At 39.3% G+C, this 24,315-nt stretch overlaps 1 protein-coding gene across 3 annotated transcripts in view; it reads left to right on the top strand.

The window, feature by feature from the left end:
* The first annotated feature begins 813 nt into the window (after positions 1 to 813).
* Positions 814 to 24,315, top strand: part of LOC127426529 (copine-5) — a 202,651-nt gene continuing 179,149 nt past the window's right edge. For 2 of the 3 annotated variants that reach the window (XM_051673391.1, XM_051673392.1), the window contains exon 1: positions 814 to 1,168. In XM_051673391.1, coding sequence (XP_051529351.1) covers positions 1,059 to 1,168 — 110 coding nt within the window. In that variant the 5' untranslated portion in view covers positions 814 to 1,058. The remainder of the gene's footprint in view (positions 1,169 to 24,315) is intronic. The other variant, XM_051673394.1, reaches the window with a different exon arrangement.

The following is a 24,315-nucleotide window of genomic DNA, read 5'->3' as shown; positions in this document are numbered from 1 at the left end:
GATTTGTATAATGTATAATGTTTACATCTTGTGGCCATACTTTTGAAGTGGTGCGTATTTTAACGTTTATGGACTGGCCCCATTCACTTTCATTTGTTACTTTCATTAAAAAAAAAAAAAAAAAAAAAAAAAATGTAGCCTACGCAAAACAATGTATTATAGAACGGATATGGTTCTGAATTCTAAATTCTGAAATGTAAAAAAAAAAAAAAGAAAAAAAAGTGACAGCACATCAGCTATATAAATATATGAATGGGCCAAATTGCTATGTTGCCAGGCAACCACACACAGCTTACTGCAGTTAGACTAATGAACTATATTGCTTAACGGAATAAGTGTTTTTTTTACTCATTATTACAATTTAAAAAAAAAAAAACATTTTGAAAAATCATTGTAAATATAATTGAGCGTAAAAAAAAATAAATAAAAAAAACTTGCACGCCCTTGTACACATGTGGTTGCGCTACTACACGGAAGACCGTGCGTTACTTTGATTTTACAGCCTTTAAGCGGTTTTAGGATGTGCAGCCTCTACCCCTTGTAAAATAACTGTAAGGCACGGACTCCAGATGGTTGTTGCTTTAATATTTCATATCAAAATTGCTTTTGGCACTTGGTGACCAAATTGGTGACAGATGTTTGATTTAGCTCTCAGTTCAACCCTAACGCCATAAGCAATCCGCCTATATTTAGTGTATTGGAGAGAGCAGTAGCACGCAGGGGCGTGTTATAGATAGTAGGGTAGGGGTGGAGAGCGCTGGATGCTCTTTAAAGTGTGCACATGTAGAGCACTTGATGTGCAGAATAGATTCCTCTCTTTTTCTCTGGTGATGAAAGGCAGCTGAGCACCCACCCGCCTTTCAGAGTGATTCGTTACCACACTTTTAAGCGACTTCCCTCCCCGACTTTTCACCCCAGTCAAGTTTCTTGAGTTGTGGTAGGGGCTCTTCATCAATACCCTGGCCTTGTTAACTCCGGGTTGGTCCGAGCGGGACCGTGAAAGCGTCCGCGGGGCCAGGCTGCGCGAGCCGTGGAACTGCCCCGAGCCCCGCGCGCTCATGGAGAGAGACATCATGGACAAACTGGAGGACATGGCTTCGGTCTACGAGTTCGATCCGTTAACGGGCAACATCCCCGCCACCAAAGTGGAGATCACAGTTTCGTGCAGGTAAGAACACTGGCGTGCGGTGACTCACGTCTGACAGCATGCGCATCTGGACGAACACTGAGGAAAAATTAGTGTGCATCACAAAATGCGCCTGTACTAACGTGCAATCTCATTTCAGATGTGTAAAAATGTTGATGGTGCTCTTTTACGCAGAAAAGTTCTCCAAAAACTTCTGCCTTTATTCATTTTATGTGAATGGCACACTCAAACCTTAATGTCGCATGTGATATTTGTGCATGAAAACTGTGTGAACTGAATAGCACTTAGAGACACTACAATCGACCATGCTCGCTTACATACGTATATCTTTTTACGTGTTTGAACTTGTGAATTTTCTATGGAGAGTCTGCATATGTATGTTTTGGTTATGGGTGGGGATAGTTGCGATTGCATGCAGCCAAAGTATGCCTGGAAAATGGGTAATGCTTTAAAGTGTTTAACTATTAAATATAATTTCTCACTTTAATTCAGCCTAACATAGGCAATATGCAGATAAATGCTTTTATGTAAGGTTTTATGTAAGTATTCCCGACCCACCCAACTGAGCTGTCTTACTCTCACAAACATATATTATGGCTTTCTTTATGCTGATGTTTATGAGATACAAGTGCATTGATTTATTAGTAGGAGTATGTGTAAGTGCGACTGTGTTATGTGTTGAGAGGCTCGAAAATGACATGTGATATGATAAATACAGGACAGTATATAGGCTAAACAATGCACACTGCTCTATTGTTCATTGATTTGACTGAGCTGATACTCACTGTAGGCTAAACATACTCTACACAGTGAAGAGAAGCTCAAAGCATGCCTGAATTGAGTGGTTGCACATTGACGGATTTTCTTTCTCTTTCTTTCTCTTGCCTGTGCAAACACACACACACACACACACACACACACACACACACACACTCGCTCTCTCTCTCTCTCAACTAAACTTAATGCAAATTAGATGCACAGTGCAACTTGTGTATTATTTACACTTTACCTGTCTTTGATGCAAAACAACTGGTTTTCAGCCCTAATCATGGGCATTCAACCTTCCCATTCCAAAAAAGAAAAACCATATTACTCAAAGCGGATTAGACATAAATATGACTCCTTGCCCCAGCTCAATGCCCTTAATATTCATATATCAGGACTTTCTCAGTTATTGACAGACTTATATGTGTATTCATATGGTCAAATGGATATACTGTAGGAGTCTTCGTTGGTTCATGTAAAGACATCATATAAAGGTATGAATTAGGTATGAATTTCACTATACAATGGTGATGATACATGGAGTGGTTTCTTAGATGATGAATTGCATATAAATGGAAAAGAATCTCTGTGGATAAGTGCAATTATTTTGTGCCAGGATGATTTGTCTTGATTTAAAGTTGATTTCAGATAAAAGAAGAGAGTGAGTGAGAGAGAGAGCACATTTGTATGGTGATTTATGGCAGTCTGTACCTGTGTACCATTTATCCTATATCTGTCTACCCCTAGATTTACTGCTAACATGTTATTAATAAATAATAAACAATATTGATTTGTTGCATCCTTATAGGATACACTGCGAGTCAAAATACCAATAAATAAGTGTGAAATCCATTGGCTAAACTCGAATACTCTTAATTGAAATGTCCTGTACATTTTTTTTACACAATAGCAGCATTTATTTTCTCTTAGCGCGTGCAAGTAATGCTGACAACATATGCTTAATATAGCAGATTTTAAAGCAAATTTGTACGATTTAAGCACTAAATACACTTATAGATATGAATATAGCAAACTGAAAAAATAAATACACTGAAAACCCTAATAATTGATAAAAATAACCCTAATTGAGTAAACTCAATCCTTCAATTGAACTGAGTAATGGCATCTGCAAAACTCATGTAATTAAGTTCAGTTAACTTGGTGATCATACAGAACAAACGTAACTATTTAGGTTAACTAGATATAGGTAGACTAAAATCAGATTTGCTATTTAAATATGGTTGTTTCTACTGTTGTTAATAATTTTAATTGAATTGATTACACTTTAGATCAAACAATAGCACAGCTCAAGTAAAGATCATAGCTGATTCTAGGTCAGTCATTAAAGGTGCACTCAGTAACTTTTGTCTTTGTGTCATCTTGGACTTACACTGACACCTTGCGGCTTGGATGCAGCATCATTTAAAATCAATAGTTATCAATTTCAGATGCCATTGTAGAAATTTAGTATTCACAGCCAGCCATGATTACTTTAATCAGTGAGTGAAAGTGTCAAATAACAGGACGGTTACTGATTTTTGTTTTGGGGCCACCCTGTATACGCGTAAGATTAACGCATTTCAATATCATAACATATTTCCATCAAATTGAATTGAGTAATCTTTAAGAAAATTTAATTAAGAACCTTTGATATTTTTTGTTTTATTCATTTAATTTGGTTAAAGATTACACAATTCAATTTGAAGGAAATTTGTTATGAAATTGAAATGCATAAATCTTTAAAATAGGCTTAAATATAAAAACATTCTACTAATACTTATCTGGGGAAACCCTTAGAATTTACATATTATTCATGAAATCATATAAAAAATACATTTTACATTTTTATATTACATTAAATGTTATTCTTCTGACATGAAATGCCATTAAAAGAGATTCATTTGTCACATTTGGATTGTAGGATACAGTTATGACTTGGACATGACCTCGGGCAGTAGAGCAGAATGTAGGGATCGACACATTTCAGCCAGAGAAGGCGAAAGAGGAATGATAGTGATTCCATTAGTTCCATTAAACAGGAGATTCATTTACCCTGGAGACCTGAATTGACATTCCTGTCACATATAGGGCATGGTTGAGAGCTGTTGTCATATAGTGACAAACAAAGGGGTCAGCAGATGAAATCAATAATGGGTTTCACCAATTTCTATCAAAGGTCCAGCCAATAGAATTCAATACAGTACATCTCACTGGTTGTCTGATGGTTATGCGTTTTGTAAACTAAATGGATGCCTTGTGGTGTGGAGCCTGGATCCCATGGTAGTCCTTCAATTTAAGCTCTTTTATTATCAATGAGATGTGCTGTGTTAATTTTGTGCATATGCCATAATGATGTTGAAAATGAAATGGCAGTGGCTTCCTTCTCTGGAACGCCAATCAAATGTTTCCCAAGTATACACCTGCCAAGATTGAACCAGAAGACTGTTACCATAATGTTCATGCAACATTCATACTTCATTATGAATTCATTCAGTTACTTCTTTAAGTGTAAATATTAATATTCTCTATAATCTGAACCACTCACTCCTCCCCCATCCCTCTTTATATAACATTTCCAAATCTCTAATTGGTGCCTGTTTAGAACCAAGAGATGCTTGGATCTCATATCATACTATACATATAGTTGTGAGATCAGAGCTTTGCATGCTTGGGAAGACTGTTTCATCTCTTCGTTTCTACCTACTGTAACTAGACATGTCTGATTTTAATCGCAGCCATTAACTTATTCAACAGCTTTGGAAAAACCTGAAAGGGATGTGGCACGAAGATCAATCAAACTTGTGTGTTGCATTGATTTGTATTTGTAGGGTTGTAGGGTTGAAATGAGGAGAAAGCTGTGATGTTTTAAGGTGAGCTCTGGGGTGTAGCCCCCCTGCTTTTTTCTTTTTTGATTCTCTAAATACAGTACCCATTAACTGTGCATGTTTTAGCAACATTGCAATTCAACTACGTAAAATGAGACACACAATCTCTAATATTTACCACCAGAGACCGTACCAGGTTTTTTTATAACCTTGCCATTCAAGAGATCCTCTCTTCATTAATATTCTGTGTGCATTGTGGGAGGCATGGTGTAAAGATGACCGATGCTTCCAAAAGCCAATCACAATGCACATAATCCTTTCTGTGAAATGTCAGTGTGTACCTGAGGACAGATCTCTCAGACCCTCTCCCCCTTCATGTTCATGCTCCAAACCTCTCAGATATGGTGATTCACCATTCTTCCCTGGCTTCTGGGGAAAATAAAAATTATGGCCTGTCTTTTGGCGTAATTACTGTGATTTTAGAGTAATTACCAGTTCGCTTATTAAAATCCCTTTCACAATGATAAGGCATCAAAAACCTGTCAAAGAAAAATCCTTGTTATGCATTTTCTCCTGCTCGGGGTGTGTGAGATAAGGATGGGATTACTGTAGCTGGATAACGGGGAAGCCAGATTACACCACACACGGTTCAATACTTTTCAAGTGCTGTCGACAATGGGGATTTTGAAACACCTGTTTTCTTTATCAGCAGCAATGCTGTCCGATCACAAAGATATGATGTTGGTGGGCAAGTAATCTTAACCAGCAACAAACAGTACAAGTTGTATGGAATTGCCTCATTGGCCCTGTCACAAATTGCATGGTTGTGGAGTCAATGACACTATAGGGAAAGGTTGCACGATAATGGTTAAAATGATAATCACGATTATTCTGTCATTTGAGAATTCTTTTCTATATTACAGGGTTGAATGATTTGGACAAAAATAATCACTGTTATTACTGCTTAGATATCAATTCTAAAAAATAAAAAAAATACATTAAACAGCAGCTCTTATGTTGTGTTAAATCTACAAACTAGTAAAAGAGTTACACTGTGGGGTGTTCAAACTTCAGTCCTGTTTAAAAAAAAAAAAATATATATATATATATATATATATATATATATATATATATATTATTATTACAATATACAATATTTTCTGTAATAATTCAGCACACTGCATTGCTATATGGAAGTGTGTGTGTTGTTGTTTCTGTGTTTAGTTTAGAAGGAGAAGCACAAAGCTGTTGTCAGCTCAAACATAGTGAAATGCTCTCATCTTCTCCTCACTTAACACAACCCCGGTGCCTTGCGGTTACTTTAGGTATGTTTAGAAACTTGTAATGATCAAAAGTATTTGGAATTATGCAAACTGAAGTAAATCTGGAGCACTTTAAATATAATGCGGTTGGCACATGTTAACGATGCGCACAAACCAAACTCCAAGAACAACTGTTCTGTATGTGACCAGAGACTATTTAGCAGAGTCGGGCCACTTCTATTAAAATCAATGGGAGAAATTGAACCATCAGCTCCTGCCAGAAGCGATGATGGCAGGGGAGAGGAGCTTACCCCCAGCCAGGACGGGACCTAAACTGGTGGTGAAGGAAAACAATGGAAGTATGCCAACAATGAGAGATAGCTGAGCAGGCTTATAAAGCGGATGGTGTATTGTGATTGGATGAGATGCCTGATAGAATGAATCCCAAGATAGATTAGAACTATGCCTACGCTTACATTGATCTTAATATTGACAAACTGTTTTTGAGATTTCGGTGTTCCCCCATTCAAGTAGATAGGAGCTGCACTTTCATGACTGGAATTAGCTTCCCAAGAGTTTGCCAAAGATGGCCGCCAGTGGACTGACATGCTGGAAAGACTTTGATATAACACACATAATCAAAGCACGAGATGGAATTAATTTCACGTGCGTCTAGCATAGAATTGCCTTGAGACCACTGAAATACCATAACATTATGTGTGTACCTACAAATCAGAGTGACGCAAATACGATACTCGTAAACAACTATGGCTCCACATTTGCTCGAAAGTGAAACAGTGATTGGTCAGTGCTGAACTTTTAAAAAGATAGGACAGGTGAGGTGAAAATGGACCTCGGATGAGCTTGTGGTTTGTTCTGTCATTCATAGACACAGCCCGTAATGAAAATTAACAACAATTTGCAACTTTAACTGGTTTATAATTTCTGCTTGTTAGCTTACTAATACCGTAGACAGTTATGCTTAATTAACCATGGGAGGCAGAAACCGTGATTGTGGTTAAAATATGATTTATTGGGCAGCCATACTATTGGGTGTCCCATTTATCTTTTTATGCTTCAAAGGGATGCTCAAGATTGTCCCCTTTGGCCCCTTGTTGTGCCTTGATGTGCTCACTGTGACAGATATTAACTGGTCTACTACCCAGCAGTCAATGACTGAGAACGCAATTTGGTACAGAGCCTTATTTTTTTAACATAACAGTTAGAGCTACTAATTAGTCATTTAGCTGATGCTTTATGCAACAAAACTTACAGTGTGCTTATTACAATGACAATGAGCCAGGCTGCTGCTCAAAGGGACTGCGAGTGATTGGTGAGCAAAGTTCTATAGCTGCATTCTTGCATCTCACAGAACTTCATATTTCGGAATAGTCTCTGAAAGCTTCTGCTATTTAGCTCAAGGTCCTTTGAGAGTTTCATGAACTGTGGCTTTATTTTCTGCTACATTAAATGGTCTCTCTGAAAGTTGCTGTGCAGGGTGGTGGACAATGCAGCTCCATGGAGCAGCTGGCATCACTTGCGCTCCACTTCTCCCATTTGTAACCCCTAATATCTTCTTCAGTTCGCACTGTCCTCGGCTAAATATTGAACTGAGTGGGCGCTTTCAAACTTTCAAGCCTCTCTGCAGATAGCCTGAGAGAGAGAGAGAGAGAGAGAGTTCAGAAAAAAGAGAGGGATATAAAAAAAGAGATTTAATGTAATCTTTGAGGTGAGCAATGTCGACAGCCTGCCCACATTCAACAGTCACTCTAATGAAAAAAACATATTCAACAGACAATCTGCCATGAAGACACTGGCAGTACTGAAGCATTGAGGAGGTAAACAAGAAAAAAAAACAAAAAAAAAAAAATGTAAATAAAAAAAAAAAAAAAACACAAGCCAAGAAAGTGCAAGAGATTACTTGAACTGCTGACAGGTATTTTGGTCAGTGGCAGATGTGATCGTCCCCAATAAGGATCACAGAAAGATTGGTGTTAGAGGCAGAGGTGGTGACAACCCTTGAAACCCCAGCTGAGTACTAGTTCAGCCTGAGCTGTTATGATCACAAGGAACAATGATTTTTCAAATCCTCAGAGGTCTGACCCTTGTTCTTGGTATTCTAACACGCAAACACTTGCCATTTGTCAATCTTGACTGGTGCTTTTTATTGTTTTTTCTGATGGACGTGTCAGAGAAGCCGTAAATAACTTCATCCAATTGTTCATTTTCTTGGACATGGTTGCCATGCCGGCGGAGAGACTGACTTTTGTTAATTCTGATTTAAAGCAGGAGAGCTCTCTCGTGAATAATTTTTTAGTGAGTGTGTTCATGAGGCACTCGACTCCACTGATTTGTTTTTTATATAAGTGATTTTAGAAACAATTCTCTGAAAATCTGACATCAGGTTCTAAATTATTTTGTTATTGAGAAATTCAAGCATGAGTGTAGAGATGTGCTGCAAACATCTGTTCCATCAAGCTAATTAAGGGAGATATTAGTGCCTTTGTACACATATAGTGTGACAACATTGATTTTAACAAAAGTAAAAAATGGCATGATTCAACATCGTTATATCATGATTAATGTATTAAAAAGCAATTCACCATCCAGTAATAAGTTAAATGGAATTGTTTACCCAAAATTGAAAATTCTCTCATTCACTTACCCTGATGCCATCCCAGATCATGTGTATGACTGTCTTTCTTCAGCAGAACACAAATTAAGCTCTGTCAGGTCCTTATAATGTAAGTATACGGGTACCAGCACTTTGACGGTCCAAAAGTCACATTTAGGCAGATTAAAAGTAATCCACATGACTCCAAGTTGATCTATGAATGTCTTCTGAAGCAAATCGATACATTTATGTAAAAGAGAAATAGATAATTAAAATGTTACTCACTTTTAAAAAGTGCTTCCTGCCAGCAGCTGACGCAAATCATGACATAAGTGCATTGGCAAGTTCACACGAGAATTCGGAAGCGGTGCTTATTTACAAAAGAAGAATGAACATCACGCGAGAGTTCGGCCATTTCAAACAGCAATAGAGCCATGGATGGAAGTGCTGATTTAAAGATAAAGACTTTTTAATTATCAACTTGTTTCTTACATAAACCAATTGATTTACTTCCGAACACATTCATTGATCGACTTGAGTCGCATGGATTATTTTTATGCTGCCTAAATGTGACTTTTGGGCCATTAAGTGCTGGCACCTGTGCACTTCCATTATAAGGACCTGACAGAGCTCTATCTTTTTCTAAAAATCTTCATTTGTGTTCTGCTAAAGAAAGACAGTCATACACATCTGGGATGGCATCAGGGTAAGCGGATAATGAGAGAATTTTCATTTTTGGGTGAACTATTCCTTTAAACTCATGTGCGAGGAGGCTTGAGCTTCCTTTGTGCTGCTTTGCTTTAAACCGTTCTGTGCCTCTTGGCTTGTGAATGAGCTGTTACCTCAACAGCAGTAGACAGGAATAAAAAGGGCAATAACATGCTTTCAAAAGCCCTCTAAAAAAAATCAGTCACTGTAAAAAAAAAATAAAAAAAAAAATTTATTTCAATGTAATGAAATATTTGCTATTTAAAGTTGGGGAAACATGATTTTTAGCATCGCAGGATGTAGTCATCTACCACCATCTACCAATATGTGCTAACAGTCCTTTTTATTATCAATCTCTACTTTCACTTTTTCATTCTTCTTTTTTTGTTTTTGGCGATTCACATTAATCACGAATATCGCTACCTACTGGGCATGGAGGAGAATTTAAAGTAAAAAGGACTTAAATATTGATCTGTTTCTCACCCATAATTACCACCACATCATATCGCTTCTAAAGATATGGATTTAACCACTGGAGTCTGGGATGGCATGAGGGTGAGTAAATTGAGAAAAAATTCATTTTTGGGTGAGCTATACCTTTATGGAGTCAGTTAATGCCATTATTTGAATGAGTTATCAGTTTATGCATGCTGGTTTATCTCAGATTTACCCACTCCAAAATGTCACATTCAAAACAAAATGTGATTGGTCGCTTTCCTTGTTAATAAGATAGTTGTTAGTTAGTAAGGTTTAAGTGGACAATTCTTTGCCAAAATAAACTGCACTGTGGACAAGACTTTGTCAATAGTCAAAAGTCTGGCTATGCACGACTATAGCTTTAATGAATTTTGAACCTCTCAGATTATTTGTGATAATCACTATTAATCACTAAAAGTTGTCCAACCTGTTGCATCCTCATCTTGAGTTCCCAATCATCCTTCTTTTTTTCCTTAGACTCTATCAGAAAAATAATCTGTCTCCTGTTTTTTGTGGATAATTTGACCAGATGAGACTGGTCACGTGGACCCTTTCATAAGCAAGCCATGTGGCGCTGTCAAAACAGTCACAAAGCACGCACAAACAACAACACACGCAGCGAACCACATGTCATTGCCAGAGAGAGGGAAACGTGACCAAGACGACAAATAACATACCCAAATGCACACATACTCACGGAGCATGCCATTCAGTACCGAATCCCGACAGAGAATTGGCGTCTCCCGATGCTCTAGGAGGGACTGACCTCCGACGAAGATGGAAATCATCGATGCAGAATGTCCTGAACAGACACCCAACACCTCGCCTCCGGACCATATTCCTCCCAGTCCACTAGATACTGGTACCCCCGACGTCTGACATCGGGGACGGTGGTAGTGTGAAGAGAGGACTGGAAGACCCTCAAGGATGCGGGAGATAGCATCAGGCTTGAAGTTTTTTTTTCTGTCCTGGACCCCGGACGAAAAGAGATTAAACCTGCCGAAAAAGAGGGCCCAGCAAGCTTGACTAGAATTTAAGCGTTTGGCAGATCTAATGTACTCTTTTTTTAATTTTATCCCCTTTTCTCCCAATTTGGAATGCCCAATTCCCACTACTTAGTAGGTCCTTGTGGTGGCGCAGTTACTTAACTCAATCTCCGCTTCAATCCGCGCATCTTATCAAAATGGGGGCAGTTGAGAACCGAAATTTGAGAGTATTAAAAGCCTCTTGTGCCTGGAAGGTCCAAGCAAATGTAACCTGGAGGTTAAACGTGTGAGGGGGAGTGGCCACCTGACTATAATTGTGAATAAATCACTGATAAAAGTTGGCAAACCCCAGAAATTGTTGCAAGGCCTTGTGCGAATCTGGGGTGGGCCAACTAGCTATGGTTCTCACCTTAACAAGGTCAGCCCTCGGAGGACACAATGTACCCCAAGAACGAAACCAACAGTGCATGGAACGCACACTTGTCAGCCTTGACAAATATACGATTTTCGAGAAGACATTGGAGCACTCGCCAGACATGCTCTATGTGTGCTTGGAGAGTTCTGGAGAAGATCAGAATGTCATCCAAGTACACAAACATGAACTGATTAACCATATCACAGAGTACGTCATTGACAAGTGCCTGGAAGACGGCGGGGCATTGGTTAATCAAGAAGGCACCCTGTATTCGAAGTGCCCAGAGGGAGTATTGAACGCCGTCATCCACTTATCCCCCTTCCTCATCCTCACCAAGTGGTAGGCGTTGCGGAAATCTAACTTCGTGAACAGTTGCAACAGCTTGAAGGCCGAGGACGTTAACGGCAGGGGATACCTGTTTTTAACCGTGATTTTGTTCAGCCTTAGGTAATCAATGCAAGGGCGCTAGGAACCGAACAGATGGAGAAACGGTAGAGGGAGCGGAGCCCAAGCTGGACGAGGAACAATAATCGCTCCACAAAATGACAGAATTTTCAGCCCAGTTAATGTGAGGACCATGCTTTACCAGCCACGGTTGCCCCAAAACAACAGGAGATCGGGGGGACCATAGCAGGTAAAAAACAATGCTCTCCCTATGATTACCAGAAATAACCAGACTCACCAGGAACGTGGCTTGAGTGATAGTAAACTGCAATACCCCAGTGAGGGAGTGAGTGTGGATGGGAGAGTCCACAGGCAGCACTGGAATACCCCAACGGGCTGCCACGTCCGGGTCCATCAAATTCCCTTTGGCCGATGAGCGCCCGGATGGAGGGAGAGGTATTTCACCAGGAGTTGATAGCAGGGAGGCCGGAATGAGGATCAGAGCATGATCCTGCTCACCAGTAGCCCCTGGTTTACTGGTGAGTGTTGGCTTTTACGGGGCATTTGGCCAGTACATGCCCCTCCCCCCCCCACAATACAGACAAAGTCCCTGAACTAATCTCCTCTCTCCTTCTTAGGCAGGTGGGCGTGGTCGACTTTCATGGGCTCCGTGTTGCCCATACCCCCAGCATGTGCAGACAAACCCAGGGCCTCTGAACAGAGATCTCTTCGGTAGGATATGAAGAGGGCTGCAGAGACAGAAAGGCTTTGCAAATAGCGGGATCCTCATCATAAGGGGCGGGTGTATTGAGGCGCTTTCCTTGGTAACGGGGGCTGGGGATGCACCACCCTGCGGCTCCAGAGTGGGAGGTTCAGTGAAGTGGCGAAGTTGATGAACTAGGACTGAGAGCTCCGTTAACTGGGTGGTGATCGCCTCCTGTGCCCGGTTGGACACCGCTAGCTGTTCGGCATGACTCCCTAAGAGCACATCTTGTTGGGCGAATGCTGTTCTCAGATGGTTATCATCTGCTGGGTCCATCCTGGCCAGATTGTACTGTCAGGAATGACGCGGACCCAAAAGCTGGATGCTAAATTCAAACGGTTTATTTGAAACAAAAAAACAAAGGAGCAGTACAGTCGTGGCTGAGCACTCTTGGCTTGGAGGCGGTGGTGGGCAGCGCTGAGGCGAGTTGAGCTGCTGAGTCTTCAGGGTCTGGGGGAAAAAAGAGGGAAGGCACAATGACTGGGCTGGAAGCAGAGAGAGACAAGGTGTTACGGGAAGGAATGGCCGATCCAATAGAGGGAGGGGATTAAGGTTGCAGGTAAGAGAAAAAGAAAGGGCAAAAATTCTCAAATGAAGATGAACTACTAACAAACAGACTGGTAATATAAGCAACAGACTGAGAGGGCTAGAGAGTGAGCAGTAGTAACTAACAATCTGTTGACTAGAGCCAGACAAGAGGAGAAATATAAAGTGACAAACAAACTAGCATCAGCTGAGAGCAATGACAGCCACAACTGTGTGAAAATAGCTCTCACAAGCGACAGGTGTGAAATGTCAAAACCCCCACCACACACACACAGCAAAACATGTGGCAAGTCATGTGGCGCTGTCAAAACCACCATTAAGCACGCACCAACAACACGCAGCGAACCACGTGGAATTGCCAGCGAGAGGGAAACGTGACAGAGACGACAAAAAACACATTCAAACGCACATATACTCACGAGCCTGGCGCTCAGTACCGAATCCCGACAGAAGGACATTGAAACAGAAAGGAATGCCAGTTGCAGTGGCAGAACTGGATGTGTGTGGGACAGTGGGACCACCCCAGTGCTTCCATCTGTTACAGCCACAGGCACACAAACACAAAGGCACATACATGGCTGTGAGGCACTGGAGCATGGAGGAACCTTCATATATACAGTATATTCAGACCACCACAGAGAACAGGTCCTGTCTAAAATTCAAAAGATAGTCTGATATGGAGTCTCCTAAATTATAATTGAATTATTAGTGGATGAAAGGAGCTTGACACCATAAGGTTTAAAACCAACGATGTGTTTCAGATAACTGAAAAATAGTTCTTGCTGGAATTAGATGGCAGAATTTAAATAATCTGGTAGTTTAGAGCATGGAATTTGAAAGCATGGCCATTGCACTGAAAAATCCTATTCTTAATCCATGTATTTTTCAAATTTTGTGCGCATGTCTTATGCATAAACGTTTAAGTGCAACTAATCTGGCAATAACACAAGACAAAACACATTTACATTTAAGATATATTATTGGAAAACAAGTCTCACTAATGTATGGAATTCTTGTTTAGATATTTTTACTAAAGCAAAGATACTGTGGGGATGGGGGCGTGGTCATGTGTCTGTCTGCAGGAGAGGGAGAGCGGTAAGGCTTGTCACCTGGGTTGTAATTATCTCTAACACCTGTCTCTTGTTATAGTGATGGCGGAGGGAGACCTGAAAAGGCGCACCAGCGCATCAGTTTGGGAGAGAGAGAGTGACACAAGAGCACGGTGTCAGCATGTACTGAATGTATTAAAGTTTTACTGAGTGTGGCGAAGAAGCTACGTGAATTGAGTGTTTTGATAAAGCAGCCAAACAATACAAAACACTGAAAGAAAATAAAAAGACTTTCCTAAAACTGCTTCATTGTCTCCTGAATCCTCCATTGCCCTGAAGAACCAAACCCTCCCACAGATACTTATTCAGAATAGGATTTTGGATTATAATTCAGATTCTCATGATACTGATATGACAGTAATAACAAATAATGCATATTTCAATTGAAAAATATCAGAATATTTAAATATTCTGAGGGGCAACAACAATCTTTTTTGGTAGCCTATAACAGAAAAGTCAAATAATGTCCTTGTTGCTTATTTAGCATCATTTATATTAATCCAATTAAACTGACTATTCCAGATGTTATATACTAATTGAATCTAAGGCTGAGGTTGTATCATTAAACCACATGGTTCAGTGATGTGGAATGGTTCATTGGCTTTTGAGCGTGTTCAAATGATTGATTGTTTTGTGGTTAAGGCCAGAGTTGGTTGTGCATCAAACAATCTGCATGTTAAAATGTGCCATTTTGGCAGGCTGAATCGTATTCACCAATGGTGGTGCTCATTTTGGGCAACATATGTTCCCTGACAGGGCTCATCACGTGTGCTGTCGTTGTGTTCCCCCTAGCTTGATGATGAATTTGCACCATTAGGTTTTGCTTTATTAGAATGAATTCACTTGCCAAGGCAGAGCATGCTGGGTACAGCTGTTGAACATCAGCATTGTTAGGAACATGTTGAAATTTCTTTTATTTGGATCAGATCAATTGCTTACAGAAACGTCATGCCCATTCAAACTGATTGTACATCCCCCTCAGTTTTTTGAGCCAAGCAGATTTTGAATGTAACTTGCAGGTCTTACACATTTTCAAAAAATGACTAAGAAAAAATGACTTTGTTTTTTCATTGGCATTGCATAATCTCATCTAGTGCACCAAGTGAGCAAAAAAGAAAAAAGATATTGCCTTTGATCTGATACACTATAATTTCCAAAGATGCTGCAAACTTTGAGGGAGGAAAATGGGATGGTTGTACTGTTTCATTTTCTAGTTTAGTGTTTCTCTTCTGTCCATTATGTTAAAAATTATAGCGAGACAAATTTATTCAGTTCTCTCACACTTTGAAATCTGAAACTGTAATGAAGGTTAAGTTAGCCTCTGAGTGCCAAAGGCCATAGATCAGTTTCAACATCACTGGTGTCTTGGGTGAAAGATCTCAAACAAGCCGTGTATCAAAGGCTTAAGTTGATCTGCTGTACCCCTGTAGGATTCATTCTGAATCTCATTCTGAGCACTTTTAACAAAACCAGCGAACTATTGCACACAGTGTGTGTAGGAGTAATTAATATCACTCTTTATAGAACAGATACATTTTAAGCATGTAGGAGTCTAGATGCACATAAATGAATGGGGTGCTTAGAAGGCATAATGAACATTTGCTTCACATAGATCATAAATAGATCTTATTAGTTTAGAATGTAAAATATGCACATTCAAATGTTTCCCAGAAACATTCATAAACCTCCTGAGACTTGAGTGTGACTGCTGTGTGCATTTTCCATTTCCCTTTTTGATATGTAGCTAATAGCACCTAATAAACATGGAGAAAAAAACTTTCTAGAGCAAATAGTTTTCCTAATCATTGATGGCAATATACAGTATGTGGACAGCAGGACTATGTTGTGAAATATGAAATAATACCAAGATGTAGAAAGTCAGATTTTTTTATTTATTTTTTTAAATCAAAATTGTTATTATATTTCCAAGAGTGTTGGTTATTCATGTTTTTGAGATGTTACAGACATTACATCAGAAATTAGCATAATTAATTCTGATTTAAAGTAATAGCCAGCCACATCCAAATACTGCCAACCATGTTAAAGAAAAATTAAGCATTGCAAATTCTGAATCTATGTACTGATTACCATTGTTTCATGCCTGCCAAACATGTTGCGTGGTCGAAACATCATCTGTAGCCTGAAACTGAAATAGGAAGTTTGGACTGAATGTACTTATTTAGTGAATGACTGTCTGGATTCCAGAATGGCTGTCTGGATGCACTGGTCTCAAAACAGTTCAAAATGTACCTTATATTCATCCTAACTCCATATACAGCCTCTAAAAGCAAAAATTTTCAGCTTTTGGATGACCACTGATTCTCAGTATGATAATGCACCGTGAATATAGGATTTCTAAGGAGAAATGCGCAAAAGTACACATTAGTGTTCATTGTGTTTAGCAGCGAGACGTTTCGCGATAAATCTCTCAAATTTTAAAAACGGCATATAGAATGAAACTAGAGACTCTAATCTTTTCACTCAAACAGGTTTCAATGTAAAAACATTATTTTGTTTTTTTACAAGATGTATTTGTTTTTGGTGTTTCTCCCAAAGACAAACTCCGCTGTGGTTGGCGCTATGTTTTTTTTGACCCATGACTCTGTGTGTTGAATGTTTAACCCTTTACTGACAGCACAGAGTCAAAATAGCAAAGCCAAAATACAACGTCCACGCATGTGCATGCGGGGTCACACGAGGCTAATGATTTAACAATGTTTCAGGTGCAAAACAAGTTAGGTTCTATCAACAGTATCTGTGGCATGCTATTGATATTAATAGAAAATCATTTTGACTTGTCCTTCAGTTAATAAATGTTTAAAACGCAGAAAATGTCCAGCTTTTATTTTGTTAAAGCACCATTGATAATTCATACAAATGTGTTACTTGAGATGTTAAGTTGTCTAAATCATCCTTTTAGCAGTGGAACTACTTTTCTAGGTGGATGACCTTCTGGTTATGCGTTAGTAACGTTGTTCCTGTGAAGGAATTTTCTCCATGTTAAGTACTTCGTGTGTAGCTACAGTATGTCATGCTTATCATGCACAATTTATAGGGTTTACCAACTTTACATATTCATGACAGGAATGAAAAATTTGGATATAACTTTGTGCAGTGTTATTATGTGATTATATCACTCTAGTCTCATATTAACATTGTTTGTGTCTTTACTTTCAAAACAGTGTGTATTTTAATGTTTATTCCTGTGCAATGCTTTGCCCCATATACTTTCATTAAAAGTGCATTACTGTAAACATGATTTTCCTTTGTTTTTACAAACTGAGTCAAAATTATTTTCTGTGGTAATCAGCAGCATGCACTGAACCTGGAACATTCCTTTAGTGATTTATTGACCATTAACATGTAAGGAGGACTGCCTGGTCTACAATGCATGTGTTTCCTTTGCAATATCTTTAAGTAGGTTAATTCTGGTGGAAAAATGATCATCAAAACCAGATCTAACATTTTGCTGACTACCACACCTGGAGTCGCAAGTTCAAATCCAGGGCGTGCTGAGTGACTCAAGTCAGGCTTCCCAAGCAACCAATTGGCCCGGTTGCTAGGGTGGGTAGAGTCACGTTGGGTTAACCTCCTTGTGGTCTCCATAATGTGGTTCTCGCTTTCGGTGGGGCACGTGGTGAGTTGTGCGCGGATGCCGTGGAGAATAGCGTGAATCCTCCACACGCGCTAGGTCTCCGCGGTAACGTGTTCAACAAGCCATGTGATAAGATGCGCGGATTGACGGTCTCAGACATGGAGGCAACTGAGATTTGTCCTCTGCCACCCGGATTGAGGCGAGTCACTATGCCACCACGAGGGCTTAGAGTGCATTGGGAATAGGGCATTCCAAATTGGGGAGACAATGGGAGAACCCCACCCCCGCACCCTATAGATGGATCATATCTATTTGCTGAGGATTACACTGACAATCAGTTTCACTGAATGTGATTCACAAATGTCATGCTCAGAACAAAAAGCTTAGAACAATTCTCTAGCAGCTCCAAAGCAGTTCACACACACATGCATTAATCTGAACAGTCTTTAGAGTATGTGTATAGAGCACATTCTTTGCATTGGGTTTTATGTAAGATGAAATTTCAGCTCACAAGAATGTTTTTATACCGTAAATGAGACTTGTGGGCTGGAGATGTCAGGGTGTGTGTGTAAGAGAGATAGTGAAAGAGAAAGTGTGATAAAGAAGCAGAAATGGAGCAAAATAAGTTTTTGGAGCCAAGATAAGAGTTGTAACAGTCACTTAGAGCAGGGGTTATAAATAAAAAAGCTTAGAAAGAGAGCTAGCAAGACCCTCAATGCAGATTTATAGAAGGAAAAGCTTAAGGAACAAGACAAGACCGTTCTACAGAGAGCTGAATTTCACATTGCGTGAGCTCTTTTGAAGAGACCACACAGGATGGCGAACCATTTGGCAGGTGCTGTAGAGATGTTTCCGCCACACTCATTGGTGCACTTTCCTGTTCTGGGACTCATGCAGGACTTATTCTTTAGTCATACTGCAGTATTAAGGCAACCTACAATGCTTTGTAGGTACAACCTTCTCTGCCAAGAGCCATTAAACTAATTCTAAAGACCCTTTCACATGACTCGTGTAATCATTCCCCAATACACTGAACTCTATGGATCGAAGCCTCAAGCTATTACCCCTGGCTCTGTGTTACATGCAGGTCGATAGAGATGGTGAATCAATCCTAAAGTATCGACTACTGCAATTTCATGAGTCTAGTTAAATGGAGCTTTTATTTTGGCAGATGTTTTTGACAACTTCACTTCTCACTTCACTTCGAAAAGCAGTTCGCTAAATGGGCTAATGTGCTTATTAAACAGCAAAAGCCTATGATTTAATTATATAAATATATAGTCTACATGTGCTATGCATGTCTGTGTCATTAATACACACACACAGTGCGCACGGGATGTTAATGATGCAGTTACTGTATAAGAAGTGTCTTCTCACATTCACTTACTATAGAAGCACGCAGCTAATGCAGAGTAAATCTCAGCCTTTTGTGGTTTAATCATCACACTAAGACATATGATTTTAATTTGATTACTTGTGCATTTATACATGAATTTCATCCCAAATATGTCAAATTCTGTGACATTATGTATTTTATAGTTAATTCTGTTTTTTGGACTGGATTACGCAAGTCCGTCCTTGTTTTCGTAGGGCCCTACAACTCATGTGAAAGGGAATTAAAGCTGAAGTGAGTCATTTATGCGCCGTTTGCATTACCAAATGGAAATACAAAAATTATGTTTTCCTGTTTTCAAACAGGTTTCTCGAACACACCAAACTTACGCTATTGGTTGAGCAAATGTTATTGTGTCAGACTGGTTGGGATGCTCAAACTAACAGCAATGATTTGATAGGGCCACAGAGCCACAGTTTTAAACATTTTTTAGGTAAATCAACCTAGAAAAGGCTTACTTACAGTCATCTCTGCATATTAAGCCAAGATAGGAGAAAGTATTTTGAAATAAAAAAAATTAAACACATCACCTAAACAGTAGGCTAACAGATATGGTTCACTTTCTTCCCCAGAGAGGGAGACTGCGACAGTTCTGCAGTGATACACCCTGCAATGGCCAGGCTTTCCTCTGCAACCTCTAACATTTCACACACTGCATAGAAAGCCCTAGAGGACATCTGGCCGGAGTGAATAATTAAATAGATGGTGGGAAAAGCATACTGTGTGGGCATCCAGATTGACCCGGAGAGTCCCAGCACAGTTTGCATCGTAAAATTTTTTTATACGCCTAGTGGTAAACTGGCTCCAACAACCACATATTGCACCATGGAATTGATCATGCTGAACTGGGTTGTGTAGTTGGGGAAAACACAGCATTAGCATGCAGAGGAGAGGAGGGCAAGTATTCCCAAATGGCAGAACAACTGAATGCTTTCCAAGAGAAAATCTAGAGATTTTGCAGGAATGAGGTGGTGTGACTGGAATGGAAGATTGTCTACGCTCACGTGGTTGGGTCACTTCACGAAAAATAATTTTAACTGAAATATTGTGAACTATGGCATATAACTGCAGTATTCTCTCTTGAGATCGGACACATAATTGCTTTGGGGATTAGAGAGGTTTTGTTTTTGCTGGAGCAAATTATATCTAGCAAATATCCATTATAAGAGCCTGCCCCTACTTTGAGCCTGTTCTTGGACACATAATCAGTCATGGCCTCAGATATTAGTTCTAATCTTCTACGCAAAAAGAGAGATCATTCAGAGGGATAGCAATACACAAACACCAACATATCCTGCTGTATTTCTTGTCAGGATATAATGTGCTTCAACATATGCATATAATTTGCATTGTAAATCTTAAAGGTTGATATGAGAACATCCTCAGTGGCTTGCATCCAAGCATGAAACTCAAGATCTTTATTGTGCATGTGTGGGTCTGTGGGCTCAGTGAGTTCATCTGAAAATGTATTGTTGCAAATGAATTGTATTATGATGCAGTCAGGCATTATTCATGATTCCTTCGATCTGCACTGACAAACAGTGTGTTGACAGCATTAATTGTACTGACAGCGCCTCTTTGGACAAGTTGTTTGGAGCACTTCTCTGTGGTGCATCTATTTATTGTTCTCAGCACTTTGATGTTTCATTTGTTTGATGAGTAAAATAATCAATCCTTCTATTGAAGAAATATGCAATTCACATATTTTATAGAGCTGTGTGGTTGTAAGGACCTGAACATTCCTCTCTTGACTCTATAAGCTATCACACTCTACCTCCCAATTTACTGTCTGACGTGGTTCTGACAGATCCAACCATGTGATAACATCAGTTACAGAGTTGCCAATGCGATACTTTGTACCACATTCTATGATTATTACTTCATTAAATTTAAGAAAATTTGTGTTGAAATATAAATACTTGTGCTTTGACTGAAAACTATATCAGTTTTATAAAGGTGCCTACACACTAGAGTTGTACACGCTACGTAAAAGCTGCTTGTCCATTGATTTCAATAAGGATGGTGCAGTGCAAAAACCTCATTTGCAAAAGTGACAATCTGTCATGCGACCAAAAGTTGAGAAAATCCTCAACAATCCTCAATACATATTTTAAAATGAACCTCGGTGCACTGGAGTGGAACATATATATTACATGTAAAACCATTTACACAGTACATGCAGTGTTTCCCATTAATCGCCTAGATTCTGGCGGCCCGCCACAGTCTAATTTGTCCCGCCACAGTTTCATAATGAACCGAAAATATTTTTACACTTCTCATAACATAAGATCTCTAACATTGTGTTTTGCACCATTGCTTGAGCAAAACATCTCTCACTCCCAGTCAGTCAGCCACCTGACCGGACTAGCAGACTGATTAAAACATCAATAACAAAAAAATAACCAGATATTTTTGCGATAGCCTAGGCCTGTGTCACTTGTTAGAAAGTTAATATTCTTATTCTGCTGTTGAAAGTAATCAAGAGCAAGTAATTTTATAATTCACAAGCGATCTAGTAACAGATACGCCCTGTTTGATTGACAGGTGGCGTATGTGTGTGTGCTGAACATGTGCGCGTGTTCTGAAAATACTTGCGCTAATGCGCGCCTGAATGGTCAAATACATTTCAAAATTCCGCCAAAATGCCTGTCTTGGTGAGGTATTTATGTAAACACAGAGAACGATGTCTAAAGTGAACGTAAACAGCTGAGAAAATGCGGATTTGTATTAAAATGTTGGACTTGTAAGTATAAATGTAAGCTAATAGACCTGCTACTGTCTAGTGTGTCATAATAATAATCAAACAACCATAACATGAAAACGAGAAAACACTCACTGCTCTTGACTGAATAACTTTAGTAGCTTTAAAAAGTATTAATGTATTATAGTCATACAGTGAAGACCAGTAGTAGTTTTATTTTGCATTTCATTCTGAATGTTTCCTTGAATACTTGATAGCCTACTGCTGTTAAAAAAAACACTGAATTGTTTTAATTTGCATTTTTTGTTCTATTATTTTAATTTATTTCTATTCATTTCTGTTTTTTATTGTTATTTTATTACTGACTGTTTACTAGTCTTGAATAATTACTTAAGAACTTGAAAACATTCTTCCACAATTAACATATTAGTTAGTGTTATTATTTGTTGTGGTTTTGAAGCTGGTATTGAGAATTGTCAGATATCACTACCAATAACTGAAATATTGGTACCATACATAACATAAAATAATTAACATATGACAATAGCCTCCTCCCCTACCCGGTGCAGTTTACATTTCTGTCGCAGAGAATTGAGTTGATTGCATAGGTACACTATAAGGTTGAGCGTCGGTCATAAATTTAGAAAAATATACAACATAAACTTTGCATGTTACTTGAGCATGTAACTTAAATATCCTTTTTTCTCTCCGGACAAGTAACTTTTCACTCGGACAAGTAAATGACCAATTTACTTAGCACATGACAATGCTTAATGTCGTGCCCTGGCTCAAATGTATGCTCTTGCCGATTTTGTGTTTTGACTGCGTTAAACTCTGTCTCGTTTATGCTTTTTGGGTGTGACTTTTTTTGCCATGTCATCACCATTCATATCTTTTCAACCAATGTGTTTATGATTAAATTACTACTAGAGCACAAAATTGTTTACAAGAGCACAAAGTTCTTCATAGATCTAGCCTCTTATTTTTGCTCTCAAATTGCACCAGATTGATGTATTTAACTTTAAAATGTACAACATTTTCTCACGGGGAGCATGCCCCCAGACCCCCCCAGAGGGTCCGAGGTCCACCCACCACAGTCTCAAAATATCCTGTGGGAAACACTGGTACATGAAAAGCAAAGCACCTGCACTAAAGGGAATAGTGTGCAGTTATGGAAGGCAGAGACAGGGTGGGAAGATACTTGGGAAGGAACAACACTGATTGGAGCCAGCGACCCAACACCCAGAGGGCAAAAGATGACTGTTATTCAGAGGGTATTATAATCAGTCCTATATTACAATCCCCCAACAGCCCTACTCAGGGTCAAATCACTGTTCCCGCCTCTTTATGGACCTCCATCTCTGAGATATGACTAGTCTCACCCTTAACAGCATCTCTCTCAGCCAGCTGGCCCATACCATGAACATTATCTCCAGCCCGGGACTAAAATAGTCCTCTAATGGAGTGAATGGAGCTCAGCTCCATCTAACCTCACTAACTTTACTGCTCAGGCAGAGTGTTGAGAGGAGGGCTGACGGTGATTGGAGGTACTTCAGGGGCAGGAACGGGTGCCTCTTGCCTGTGTTTCAGTCACATTGGCTATGCTCAAAATTCAGTGTTAGGGATTGTAACTTTTTTCAGATTGTCAACTGTAACAAATTATATATTAACATATTAACAGATTCAGCTGTCAAATTAACCTGTTCATACAACAGCTTACAGGAGTGAATACTGCTTGTATGAATGAAAAACCAAAGTCAAGCCCATTTTTGGTTCTTTTGATAGCCATGGATAACACATAGTTACGGTGATTAAAGCAAATATCAAAGATGGTGACTTCCATAACTCTGGAAAGTCTTTTTTTTACAGTAGAAACGAGTCCAATCCAGGTGCAAGTTTATCCATCAAATCTGAAAGGGGCACTCACTTTTCACAACTTGATAATGTTGTGGTGACACCTAGCGGCGTAGATGTAACATCACACAATGACAAAAGTTCTCAGTTACCAATGTCACTGTAAAAATGTGCTGTTCACAGTCAGCCATGATTAATTTATTCTGCGACTGATAGTATCCAAGTACAGGGAATTATCGAGCAATATTTGACTGGTCATATAATCTCAAAATGGCGGCGCTCATTAATGTGCGCCCAGCACCATGTAGAATAAAGCCGCTTTTTCTCTAAGACTGTGAGATGAACATCATTTTAAACAAGTAACACATGAGACAAGCATGTTTTCAGTTTACATTGGTTATTGCATTGTGTCATGACAGACAACAAGTTGTCCAGTGCAGTTCTGTTCAAAAAGAACATGTTTACCATACTCACTTTAAAAATGCAGGTGTGAGTCCTAAAAAATGTACTTCGGTTATAGAATGCGTTGTCACTTTTGTTCATAAATAAGCTATGTGTGATTTTAACCATATTTAGCATTGTAAAACAGTACTGACCACTGTGCACTTACTAAAAGGTACCAAAGAGTACAATGGTACTACCATAATATTTTGGACATGATAGCATGGTTCTACCTTATTTTTCTGTACACGTACCATGGGATTCTTGGAAGTACCTTGATGTATCACGTAAATACTGTGTGTAAACGTAGCCATTGTCTCGGCAGGTGGT

This window comes from Myxocyprinus asiaticus, chromosome 35 (assembly GCF_019703515.2).
Source record: "Myxocyprinus asiaticus isolate MX2 ecotype Aquarium Trade chromosome 35, UBuf_Myxa_2, whole genome shotgun sequence".
In the NCBI taxonomy this organism is placed as follows: domain Eukaryota; kingdom Metazoa; phylum Chordata; class Actinopteri; order Cypriniformes; family Catostomidae; genus Myxocyprinus; species Myxocyprinus asiaticus.
The sequence above is the reverse complement of the archived record's forward strand: the minus strand, read 5'-3'. Positions and strand labels throughout refer to the sequence as shown.